Source organism: Artibeus jamaicensis, unplaced genomic scaffold, assembly GCF_021234435.1.
Source record: "Artibeus jamaicensis isolate MK-2021 breed Jamaican fruit bat unplaced genomic scaffold, CSHL_Jam_final contig_240, whole genome shotgun sequence".
NCBI lineage: Eukaryota > Metazoa > Chordata > Mammalia > Chiroptera > Phyllostomidae > Artibeus > Artibeus jamaicensis.
The window spans coordinates 14,437,188-14,449,555 of record NW_026521506.1 but is presented as its reverse complement, the minus strand read 5'-3'; the positions used below and the strand labels follow the sequence as shown (position 1 = coordinate 14,449,555).

The window sequence follows — 12,368 nt, the reverse complement described above, 5'->3', positions numbered from 1 at the left end:
AATGTTTTTTTCAAGTCTTGGACTCTAACTTACAGAAACCTCAGTATATTTTGTGGATTTAATGGGGGCAAATCATGGTCCCTGGTCTGAGGAGAGGCTATATATCCACAACTCATAATGTAAGCATCTCAGCCCGGCCTATTAATTTTCCATATGCATGGAGCCAAATTCTGCCCGGGATTATTATGCAATTTTCAAAATGGCTTTAAGTCTTTCAACTTACAAAGTTACCATTTACATTGCACTGGACTGCTGGCTGGGATGAATGAATGAGCACTCTTTCAAAAGGACCATAATTCATTCTCTGATCATAGCTTATACATTTGGGAGAATTGGGATCAGTGTGCCTGGCACGTCCCCTCCCCTCTGCCCCACAAAGGAGTCATACACTGCAAGAGAAGGGGAGACAAAGTGGCTGTGTGCCATAGAGAGCAGAGGTGTGGCTAGGGAGGTGTTGACTGTGAGCAGTACCAGTTTAACATATAAGCAACTGTCTACACGATGTGATTTCAGGTGCACCAAAAAAGGCCTCATTGCCCCTAAGTTTAAACACTCCCTTCCCACCGGCAAATGCCTGGAATTCCACAGTTTTTAGAGCTCTGCTCCTTTGGTTTAAGGCTTTGATCCCTGTGAAAATGCTTGTACCCCTGGGTGGGCAGCCCCATTATACCCTATCGAACATATACAGTCTAAGCAGATGAGTTTTAAATTTTCTTTTCTGAAAGCAGGTTTCGAGGATAGGGAGAAGGGGAGAAGATGGTGTGTACCTGAGAAGTATGGGAACAGGAAAGCATCACCTGGGGGGGGTGTCGAAGGGAACTGGGCTCAAGATGAACCATGTGTGCGTGTGTGGCCATGTGTATGGCCTTGTATGAGCCCCTCCCATGGCATCTGCTGTTGAACACCCTTTCTTAATCCTCTCCCAGAAATGTTGATTTATGCTGCTTTTGGAGCTATGGAATCAGACTCTCCTCCCAGCTACAGCAAGATAATAATAGCTGCTGCCTACAGCTGGGGAATTCTCGAATTCTTTTAAGCTGGAGACTAGGAACGAAAGGTGAAGAAAAGTTCTTCTGGGTTTGCTATGCTAGGTAGCCTTCCTTTGAGGTCCAGAGAGAAAAATGGAGGCCAACAGTATTTTCTAAATGTTTCCCACTGGGCCTGAAAGCAAAGAACCATGAATTGTAGAAAGTGCACACTGGTTCGATCAGCACATCCTTTTGTGTTTCTAGACTGATTGTTTCTCTTTGTCTCTTCTAGCCAAAGAGTAAGAATGAGTCATTGGCCTGACTTCTAACATGAGGAAGGGAGCCCTCAAAGGTAAGATGGTTGTTTTGTGAAAGAGAAAAAGAAAACCGAGTCTTAATTCATAGTCACTCATCTGGGCAGTATACAGTATACAATGTAACAAACAGATTTTATGCTTTGGTAAAGGATTGGAATTTTAGTCAGTAAAATTACATGTCACTCTGGAGGCAGAGTGGACAGCTAGCTTCCCATGGTGTTTGTGTGAGCTCTCTTGACCAAAAGCCTGTTCCTCAGTGCATTTGCCAGTGCCTGAAATTCCACTGTTAGGGTCATTGCTCGTGGGCTGGAAGGCTAGAAAGTGTTTCAGAGGCACTTATAAAAATGGAACCATTCCTTAAGGCTAGCGAGTTTTATTAACTCCTACCTTACATTGGCTTTAAACCCTTCAAGCAGCTAGGAGGGGTAGCAAAAGCTTTTAGGCCAAAGAAATATTTCACAAAACCCCAGGGCCAGTTTGACTATGACCTAGCCAAAATCCTAGTCATTCAAATACTACCCCATATGTTTTGTCATATCTGCATATTCCCAGCACTGTTCAATATTTTTCTTCAAGTCAGCTCACATTTTTTATTGAAATAAATTTATCACAGCACTGTCTACTTAGCTTTGTCCTATTGGAATCATGGGTTGGATGCCATATATATATATATATATATATATATATATATATATATATTTAGTAATCCAGATTGAAATAGGTATTTATTAAAATAAAACTCAAAGACTTCACTGGCCTGCATATTGCCAGGGATCCACACATTTCACTTTAAGAAGCACTGACCTGGCTCAAACAAAGTGTATTAGATATAAAAGTACATATTAAAAATAAGTCACAATCCCTCTTTTCAAGGTACTCAGTACCCAGTAGTTGAAAACAACTGTTGCCTTTGTAGTTAGTTGCATGAGCTCTGGAAGATCATGAATTTATGGGAGGTCATGTCTTCCTCTGCAGGGTCATGAAATTCAATCAATGCTTGCCTTCCAATCTGCCCTTTGGTCACAGGGCTCCACAGGTGGAACATATCAAACTCACCAGCCAAATTATGACTCTTAATTGGTGTTTCTTTTAAAGTGGATATGTCATTTGTCAAATGTTCAATGCAGGAGCAGGCCTAGCCCCAGGCAAAATTATGAAGTAGGAGAAGAATGCCAGATACATAGGCGGCACTCAAATGTTTGTTGAAAAAAGAATGAATGAGCCCCCTCCGTCCTTGAGTCCTTCTCTCCCATCCCCCAATCCACGAGTTCACTATGCCTTTTTAATTCTACCTCCAAAATATTGCTGGTAATTTTTTTTCTTCCAGATTTCCTCTGCCACAGTGCTTTCTCATTTTTTGTCTGAATTATTTTTATAGCTTCTTAACTGGCTTTCAACCTTCTTCCTTCCTCAAGCCATTCTCCCCAAAGTTGCTGGAGAGATCTTTTCATAAGGCAAATATGATCATGTCACTCATCTATTTAAAATTTCCCTAACTGGTTTCCCAGGCTTCTTCACATGGCCCTTGCTTACCTATCTCTGTGGTTTTAGCTGTTCTAACTCCCCAGCCTGAAACCCGGCACCCTCCAACTGGGCCATGTCAGGCTCTCTCCTCTCAGTCTTTGTTCATCCTTCTTCTTTTCCCTTGGCACTCTTCCTTCCATCTTCTTTTCTCAGCTCCATCTCCTGCTGGACTTTCAAGCATGAATTTAGGGCACCATCTCTTCTGGGAAGCTTTCTGAGACCCACCCTATCAGCCCTTTAGAACTCCGTCTTTGCTCAATGTTAGCAGTTACCACATGCTGCGTTAACATTTTTCTGTTTGCTTGTCTTTCCCATTAGACTTGTAGCTCTTTGAAGTCAGGTACCATAGGTTAATCTTTGTATTCGCATTGTCTGTTTGTGTCCCACAGTGTCTGGTACATAGTAAGAGTTCAAATATTTGGTATTGAACAAATGAATGAACAAGTGAGCTCCTTAGCGACCTTCCCCTTCCTTTGCCGCTCTTTTCAGATCAGTCCACAAGTTCTGGCAAATGACCTTCTCTCCCCTGACCTAGCACTTTCTGCAGAATTCCTGGTGTGGAGGCTCTTATTATTTATTTATTTATTTATTCATTTATTTATTTATTTATCAAAACCTACTCTCACCTAGATCAGAAATGACACAATCAGATCATAAACTAATTCACATTGAGGTGTTAAATCATTTCACTGTACAAATACTTACTGAGTTTCTACTATGTGCTAAGGGGTGTGTGTGAATCACATACACAAAAAATACAGGGTTAAAGATTTATACTTAGAAGCATGTAAGTAATGGCTAAATGCATTCCTCCTCTGAATAGTATTTGCTTTTCAAAAAACTGGATTTCTAATGGTGAAATTTAAGCAGGAATAGACATGGAGATTTGGGTGTAGGAGACCTTTCAAACAGTCTTCTACTCCACTCATGAAACAGGCTAGCTCTGGCTCAATGAATTTGCTGTGTAAATGATTTTCTAATGAGTTAGGCTGGCTTTAAGCCCCGGGTTATTTTGTTGTCACCAGTTATGCTTTGCTTCATGAAGGATCACCTGGGGCTATCATGCAAGAGACAGATTCTTTTAACATCCTGGAATCAGGTGCTTTCTCCTACTTTGTGTGGTTTTATTAAATCAAATCTAGTAAGCCTCATAGGCTTTCAGACTTTTTAGGTACAGTACTCAGAGATGAGGTAGGCTGTAAACCCGCCAGCGAGCTCCAGTTGCCCCTGATGGTGACTATTTGTGAACCCAGCCGTAGCTGCGACGGGAAAACCTTTCGAGGGAAGCCCCTCAGAGACTAAGAAGAGGAGGTGGCTTTTGTGCGGAGGATGACCTTGTGTGGTTCTGGTGGCCAGAGATGAGCTGGACCGGGCTGGGGGTGGGGTGGGGAGAACTGTGGCAAAGCAGAAAGGGGAACTTAAGCCAGGAATCCCTACACTCCCCAAGGAAGGATGGAGCGATTGCAAAAATCCTAAAGGGAAAAGCCCTCCCGGCTGTAGGCCAATGGGCGGCGGGAAGGAGGAGTGAGGCTGGGGAACTTCTCCCAGAGCCAGTCAGAGGGGACGGCTGCTGGGAAACCAATCAGCACGCCGGAGCCTGCAGCCCCTCTGCAGTAGTTATGCCAGAGAGCACTGTGTAGAACGGCGGCGAGCGGATAGCGGGGCCGGGCTGCCAGGAGCCATCACAGGCGCTCGGCGTCCTCATTTCACGCCGACCCCATTGGTCCCCACGCCACATAGCCCCATTAGTCCCCGCAGACCCGCGCCCCGCACCCGCAGGCTCGCCACCGCCCCTTGGCCGGGGAGTTGGCCTCGCCCCGCCCCGCCCGGTGCCTCCTCGCCCCGCCCCGCCTCGGCCAGCCCCGCCCCGCCCTTGGAGCCGAGTGTTCCCGCCCTCGCCCAGCGCCCAGGTAGCTGCGAGGAAACTTTTGCAGCGGCTGGGTAGCGGCACGTCTCCCGCTCCTCCGGCCACTGCGAGGCTTGCCTTGTCCTGGGACTGCTCTTGTCTCCGGCGCCACTCTCCCGCGCTCCCCTCGCTCCCGCTCAGCAGGATGGCAGGGTCCGTGCGCACCGCGTGCTTGGTGGTGGCGATGCTGTTCAGCTTGGACTGCCCGGGACAGGCGCAGCCTCCACCGCCACCACCGGACGCCACCTGTCACCAGGTTCGCTCCTTCTTCCAGAGACTGCAGCCCGGACTCAAGTGGGTGCCTGAAACCCCCGTGCCAGGTGAGGAGGAGTCCCTCGCGCGTTCCCCGCGCCCAACGGAGGGCTCGGGGGCGCATGGTAGCACTACCCCGAGTGATCTAGCCCCGGGGTGGGGGAGGCCGCGGTCATGCACCCTGCTTGCTGGGCACCTGGGAGTGGTCGCTGTGCCCTGAGCCGACCAGGTCTCCCGAGGGAAGGAAGAAGAGTGTGTGTGGACCTAACTGCATTCCCTGTATTTGCTCTACTGTCAGGGAAGGTGCGAGTAGGAGGATCAGCGGGGATGGCCTGTTCCGGAGCGCCCATTTTGAGGGGAGGGTGGGAAGGTAGGAGCTGGCTCCCTGGGCCTCCGAAAACTAGCGCCTCACATCCGAACCGGTGCCTCGGGAATTTGCCACCCTCGCTCACACGTAAGTGCCAGAATTTTAGCCTTTGCTGGACCGCAGCTTCAGCCATTCTTTCCCCAACCTGCCCCCAGGCCCTCCTTCCCGAAGCCTGGGTTTCAGAGCTCGTGGGCCCAAGTGCAGGCAAAGTTGAGGACAGGTCTCCGAATCAGCAGTACCAGGTAAAGATACACAGAGGGAAACTTTTGAGGAGGAGAGTTCCCCAAATGAGGAGCACTGAGCCTTTTCCTTCAAAACAGCGTCCCTTCTCTAGGTTGGCAAAATCGCTTCAAAAATGGTGCTGCTGGACGAAGGAGCAGGAGTCCAAAGATGATATAACTCCTTTAACTCTCAAATTCATCAGCCTTTTTGACAGAATGGACCCTGAAGGGGAGATGATTTTAGGTGGAGAAAAGTTTCTGAACTCCTTCCTTTTGTTCTGCACTATCAGATCGCTTTGTAAGGGCATGTTTTAGCCTTAGCTGAGGGTTGCCGCTGTCAACAGACTAATATTAATGGCCTTGTGTGATTGACTGTCCCGCAGTTGGACTACTAAAAGGCCTATTTAGAATCTCATCAGAACAAGTTGCTACACAGTTGCTACACTGACAATGCGGGCAAGAAGAGTTGGTTTCAAACAGGTTAATTTACCAGAGGTGCGCTCTGAAGAAACGGCCGGTACGGTATTCACAAACCGTAAGATGTTTGTGGCCTCCAGGGTCTTTTCCTGACCAATGCATCCAGCGAGGCGGGGGTCCCGCACTTCTGAGGGATCCGGGAGCTGCCCTCGCCCAAACTTGGCTCTTGGCTCTCAACAAATCAGAGAGGCGGGCCTGATGGTTGGACCAAGTTGTGTGTGTGATGCGCGCCCTGTGGGCGCTGCCAGCGATCGTTCACTAGCTAGTTCACTAGCGGGAGGTTACCTACGCAGCCAGCGCGCCCTCAGTCTTTTCTTTAGGTGGATAAAAAGAGCCAAGGGAGCCTGCTGTGTAGTTGCAAAGGTATTGGTTACCCTTTTTGGTGACCGAAATGCATTTGTGCGTATGTTACATATTGCTTTGCAGGACTTCCCTCTAAGGAAGGGTAGAACTACCTTCTCCGCTGTTAAGCGCGGATAACATACCACGTGGGTGTGTGCAGAGCTCTAAGGGGCAACCTATGAATCAGTTCCACTGAGCTGAAGCAACTTGGCGAATCTCTCTCTCTCTCTCTCTCTTCTCTCAGTGCCACGGTAATTAGATTGCTAAAGCCCGAGAACATACTTTTGGTGATAATGTAAAAATTGGTCTTCACAGGGTAAGCCCCCGCAGGACGAATGGGTCCGGAGTTGTGGTTGGGTGATTTGAAACCAGGGAGTAAAGGTTGTGCTTAAAAGAAGAAAACGGTCAGAGGGAATGCAGATATTGATTGAGCAACCCCCTCTACACACACTCAGGCCTTCGCTCCTCCTCCTTTCCCCTCCCCCAGCTCTCTGGCTGCCTGCCTCTTTGCAGCATCTGTATAAAAGTATTGGGAGGGCCCACACACTGTGTGTATGAGATTTGGCCTGTGCTCCCTCTCCTTCCTAGCTCCTTTACTCTGGGCCTAAGGATAACCATATTAGAGAGAACATGGACTGGTAAATTTATCATTTCCCACTCGTATTTCCCAAACTTCGTACAAAAATTACTTTCCAAAGGTCTTTACCATATGAATCCAACGTTCCCTGCTTCACTTCTATTTAACAAATATATGCAGTGTTGAGCACCTTCTACATGGCAGGCACTGTTCTGACTTGCTTTGGAGCAAAGCCAAATTTCAAATATGGTGATACCCATACAGCTACCATATATCCTGGATTTACTGGGGCAGTGCAGATTTCCAGTACTTTGTGCTGGCATGAGACCATGTGTTCTGAGTTTTAGCTGGGCAAATATGGTCACTGTGGATATGGAAAACATGGTGAAAATCCTAATGTCCATGTGCAGAAAGAGCTCATCAGTATTTCAGAGAAAAGACGATAATGGCAGACTAAATACAATGGCAAGTGGATAATTTCAAAATGAATAAATGTGTAATTTGCTGCTGTCGATCAGTGGTTCGAAATGGAAAGAGAGCTGCAAATTTTTTGAGTTACGAACCATCATGATGACCACTTGACGTTTTTTTCCCCACCTATATTTTAAGCTATGTTCAGTTTGCTGGCTCCACTATAATAACGGCATTAAAGCTTTCTTTGTCCCAGATAAAATAAGATTTGGTCACAGTAAGGAGAAATCCTCAAGAATGTCCTATCTCACTTAGGGGGAGCATTTGGGATTGACTGCTAACTTCTGCCATTAGCAGAATTGGGTTAGAGTGGATAAAGGTACATTTCTTATGCTAATATGGATGAGACTAAGTGGCATTTGAAATCAGCCAGCCTAAAAAATAAATCACTGTTGCTGAAGGACTACACTAGACTTCCACAAAGCTGATCTAAAAGCCTGGCAATCTTATGTTCCCATTTCTTTTCGAGTGTTCAGAGGCACAGGATAGCAATTCTAAATAGCATGTCCCCCAAATCCATAGATCTTTTCATACCTCAGTGTGTGTGTGTTTTTTTTTAGGGATTTGTAACCTAGAAAGCACCACAGATGGAAACCAGGCACACAGAGTTACCATTTGGCAGAAAAATCCATATAACTGACTTTCACTGCAGCTCTTTTGCCCTTATTTAATTTAGAAAAATTCAGAAAAAAGCCAATGAGCTCATAAGTCTAGATGTTTATTTTGTTTTGCTTAACCTACCCACAGGCGCAATCAAGAATGGATACAATTTTAGACAAGGAAAGTGAGTTAGTAATCAGACAATGATGTTTCCAATTGTCTCAAGGGAATGTTACAGAAGTCTGAAAAAAAATTCCTCTAAACAAAAATCAAGTGTAATTCACTTTATGAATGCCATATACCACTTTTTTGGGGGGTGATGGCGAAGGAGAGGGATGAGAATTAGAAAATCAAACAGACTGTAGAAGTGTTGCAACTCCCAAAAGATCGAAGAATCTTGCCTTAGAGGACCTTGGAAAGTGCAAGAACCAATTCAGAAGGCCAAATGCCCATATGAGTAAAAAGCAGCCATGAAAAGACAAAGCGACTTGGAGTTCCTCAAAATAGATGAAACAACATAAAAATAAAATCGGCAGTCCTGCGACAAAGAGAGAGAGAGAGAGTTTGGTATTTGTTGTTTTTCAAAGTGTGAGAACTAGCAATGGTATCTGGGTTGTCAGCTGCGGTTCCCCAATCAGTTTGAAGCAGTTAGCAGGCATAATGTCAGCGAGCAAATAACTGAGGTGAGGGAGAGTTTTCCCTCCTCTGAGACTGCACTGAGACTGCACTAGACATTTGGGCGAGCAGGTGATTTGTTAAAACTTTCAAAAAGTTGTATTATTGTATGCTAAGTTGGAAGAGTTTAGCAAATTCTTTCAAATGTGGTCTGAATAGATTTATTACATTAATCCTGATGTTTGGTAGAGAGATATGCTTAGAAGGGCTCCTCAGTCTGATTGAGGAGATGGCTGATGATCAGTGGAGCACCTTGTCCTTCATGAAAGGAGTCTAAGACTTCCTGCTCCTTGGCAGGCTCTGTTAGGTGCTGGGGGTGCCGAGAGGAGTAAGACACAGTCCCTTTTGTCAAGGCACTCAAAGTCTAGTGGGGGAGCATACAAGTAAACAGGCTTCTCAGGAAACTTGTAGGATTAAATAGGGTGAAAAGGGCTAGAAAATACCTCCAGGAAATTGGCTGAAATGGTCACAATAGCCAGCCTGGGCAAGGGAAAAGAACAGAAGAGATGAAGTGGGAGATAGGGAGGAATCTCTTAATAGGGTCGCCATCTTAAAAAGTTTTCTTAATTCTTGGAGCAAATTTCATTTGTAAGCGTTAGTAAAAACAGGCATAAGAAGGTTTTGATTGATGTCGGATGCCGCAGATGGTGTCAGTTTTGCATTTTTTTTTCTTATGGGCTGATAGGTTGTATCCAATATTTTGATGCAATATTTTTGAGCATTCTGTTATTTCCATCTTTAGAGTTGCAATGTTGGCTGTTCATTGTAGCCTAGAAAAAGGCTGCTTATTACCAACCTGGGAGAAAAGAGGCCTGGATTTGTCTGCTATGAGACAAAACAGAAAATATGTTTTCTCCTTAAATGGCAGCTATCAATGACCACGCCAACTTTAGTGTTTGATGCATATACAAAAACATGGGTCTTAAGGGGTATCTTATTACTCATTTCCAAGAAAATTGAAGATAATCACTTGTAACTTGTGCACACGATACATCATTTGGAAAGAATTTCACTGGGGATCATATTGCTCAACTGAAAAGTTCTGGCATGCTGAATTTGTACATTTTTGTGAATGCTTCCTTTTACTCTGATCTCTAGCTTTTTTCTGCATATGGTTGTTTGTATGTTTTAGATTATAAGCTTCTTAAAGGGAAAGCAGTGCTTTTCATGCAGTGTTGAACACAATGCTAAGAATACCATAGGTCATTTAGCACAGAATTGATAATTGATAGTGATGAATTTCTAGATCATTATGTACTCACCATGAACTCTCAAATACTTTCTTAAGCTATACATCACTTTACTTATTTTAAAAGCCTAAGTCCAAATTTTTGTAGCATACCACTGGGGTATGTGGACAAACTTTTCAGACAACATCTATTTTGAATGGAGATAGATGCAGGCTTACTTTGGTTAGCTAGTGACTCTTACCATTAGGCAGGGCTTATTCATGTTGAATACTCAAAGAACAAGTTGAAATTAGCAACATTGTTATGAATGACTTAGTATCATTACAGAGCAACGATTACTAGAGCACATACATTGTAAGACATCTCTTAAATCAAACTCTCTCCGATTTAATGTCAGGTAGACCTTTCTCACTAATGTTGACATTGCCATATTTGGGAGTTGAGCTATATAACACATGCACAGACCTGTTGTTGAAGTACCTCACAGGTTTCTGTGACCTAGGATCAGAATTTGTGCACAGGCGCAAATCAAGAGACCATACCATGAGCCAACATCTATTTAGCCCTAGCCAACCTTATAAACAGGCTTGATGTTTTTGGTAATCCAGGGTCTACTGGAAAGTGGGCAGAAGAATCCCCCACTCATCTGCCCCTATTTAGCAAATGGTCTGGCTTGAAAGAGGATCCCCTAGCACTCCATTAAGAAATGAGCATCAGAAAATAGAATCCAAGCCGTAAGCACCAGGCTGGCTTTAGAGACAACATAAGGTAATGGGAATTTACCTTCTGAGATGTAATGACTGGGAGAATGCAATTCAGAAAGCAAGGTGAAGATGGGCATATCAACAGAGAAAATATGTGTTTTGAAATGCTGTGTATGAGGGGAAAACGCTCATTAGAACATTGTAGTCTCGCTTGAATACCTTGTTGGATACACAAAGTAAAGATTTAGTTCTGTCCTTCAAATTAGGCCAATTAAAGATCAATTATTCAAGTGATAAGTTATTAGAAATACCTGTCTGCTGTTTTTAACCAGAAGCAAATCCAGATTGATTAACAAGGAAGGTATTTTCACTTTTGACTCTCTTTGTGTATAGCTGGATAAAGCCTTGTGAGACTGTTTTCCTTATGAGTAAAAAGGAGTCAGTTTTAGGACCAAAATGCATTGCTAGTGTGCCAAACAGATAATTACTTCTAGTAGCTGAAATTGTAGTTTTATGCTAGATTAGTAAATCTACTAAGCTCTTTGAAGTATACTTAATAGGCTTACATTGATAAATAATTGATAGGAAGGGAGAGAACATGTAAGTGAAAGTGGCAATAAGAAGGGACAAAAACATCGAATTCATAAAAGAAACCTCTGCCCTCGCTGGTGTGGCTCAGTGGATTGAGTGCCAGTCTGCAAGCTGAAAGGTCCTCAGTTCTACTCCTAGCCAGGGCACATGCCTGGGCTGCACGCCAGGGCACCAGTAGGGGGCGTGTGAGAGGCAACCAATCACACGCTGTTTTTCTCCCTCTCTTTTCTCTGTCTAAAAATAAATAAATAAAATCTTACAAAAAAGAAACCTTCACTCATTGCATTCCATCTGCCCACCTGAAAGTTGAAAGATGTGTTTCCCAGAAGTGATGATTTTGAGAATATTCTATATTTTTCAAAATTGCCATTCATAATGAAGCATGGATTTGTTTTTTTATACATATAGTATCAGACAAACTTTTAGAGTTGAATTTTTTAAAAATAGAGTTGAATTTTAATTGGGCTTTTTGAGTCTGCCTTTTGAAAATAGCTTTATTACTGGAAATGATAAATCCTGATCATGACATCTTCAAGGTACATGTTCATAATATCTCTATTAGACTGTAATCTCCTTGAGGTTGGGGACTGTATCTGATCTTCAGATCCCTGGTGTCTAGCACAGTGCTCAGTGCAATGAATAGGTGCTCAACAAATATTTGTAGACTAAATGAAGAAATGGAGTTAGAAATGTATTATGAATATAAAATTTCCTAAAGCCAATATTTAAGTAGTTGATTCATTTTTACTAATAACAAAATAAGTATTTTTTCAGGTCCAAAATCCATTTGTTGTCTATAGGTAACTGATAAAGGACGTTGGTTTAGTTAATTTGGCTGCACTTTAACTCCCTAGAAAAAGCAGATTAACCAGATTTTATAAGAGGTAAGTATTCTGTGCTTGTTTACAAGGCTGTTCTAAGTAGTTTAAAGATAAGTTAAACATATCCACATATACATAGTGCATATATTTATCTTCACTTTATTTAGGTTTGTGAAAATAATGATGAAATTTGTGTCAGTTACAGAAATACATACTGAGTGTAAGTTTTTTTCTCAGTGTTTGGTGTTTCTTACGTCTAACATCACACTTCATAAATGTATATTTAAAAGGATATAACCCAAAGTGGACTTTCAGCCATGGAAATTTTATTGGAGTAGGATAAAAGGCCTCATGAGAGTTTTCTT

General features: G+C 43.6%; 1 protein-coding gene across 1 annotated transcript in view; it reads left to right on the top strand.

The window, feature by feature from the left end:
- The first annotated feature begins 4,684 nt into the window (after nucleotides 1–4,684).
- GPC3 (glypican 3) overlaps nucleotides 4,685–12,368 on the top strand; it is a 452,502-nt gene continuing 444,818 nt past the window's right edge. The window contains exon 1 of the mRNA XM_037146361.2: nucleotides 4,685–5,035. Within this exon, the coding sequence (XP_037002256.1) occupies nucleotides 4,861–5,035 (175 nt within the window). The 5' untranslated portion in view covers nucleotides 4,685–4,860. The remainder of the gene's footprint in view (nucleotides 5,036–12,368) is intronic.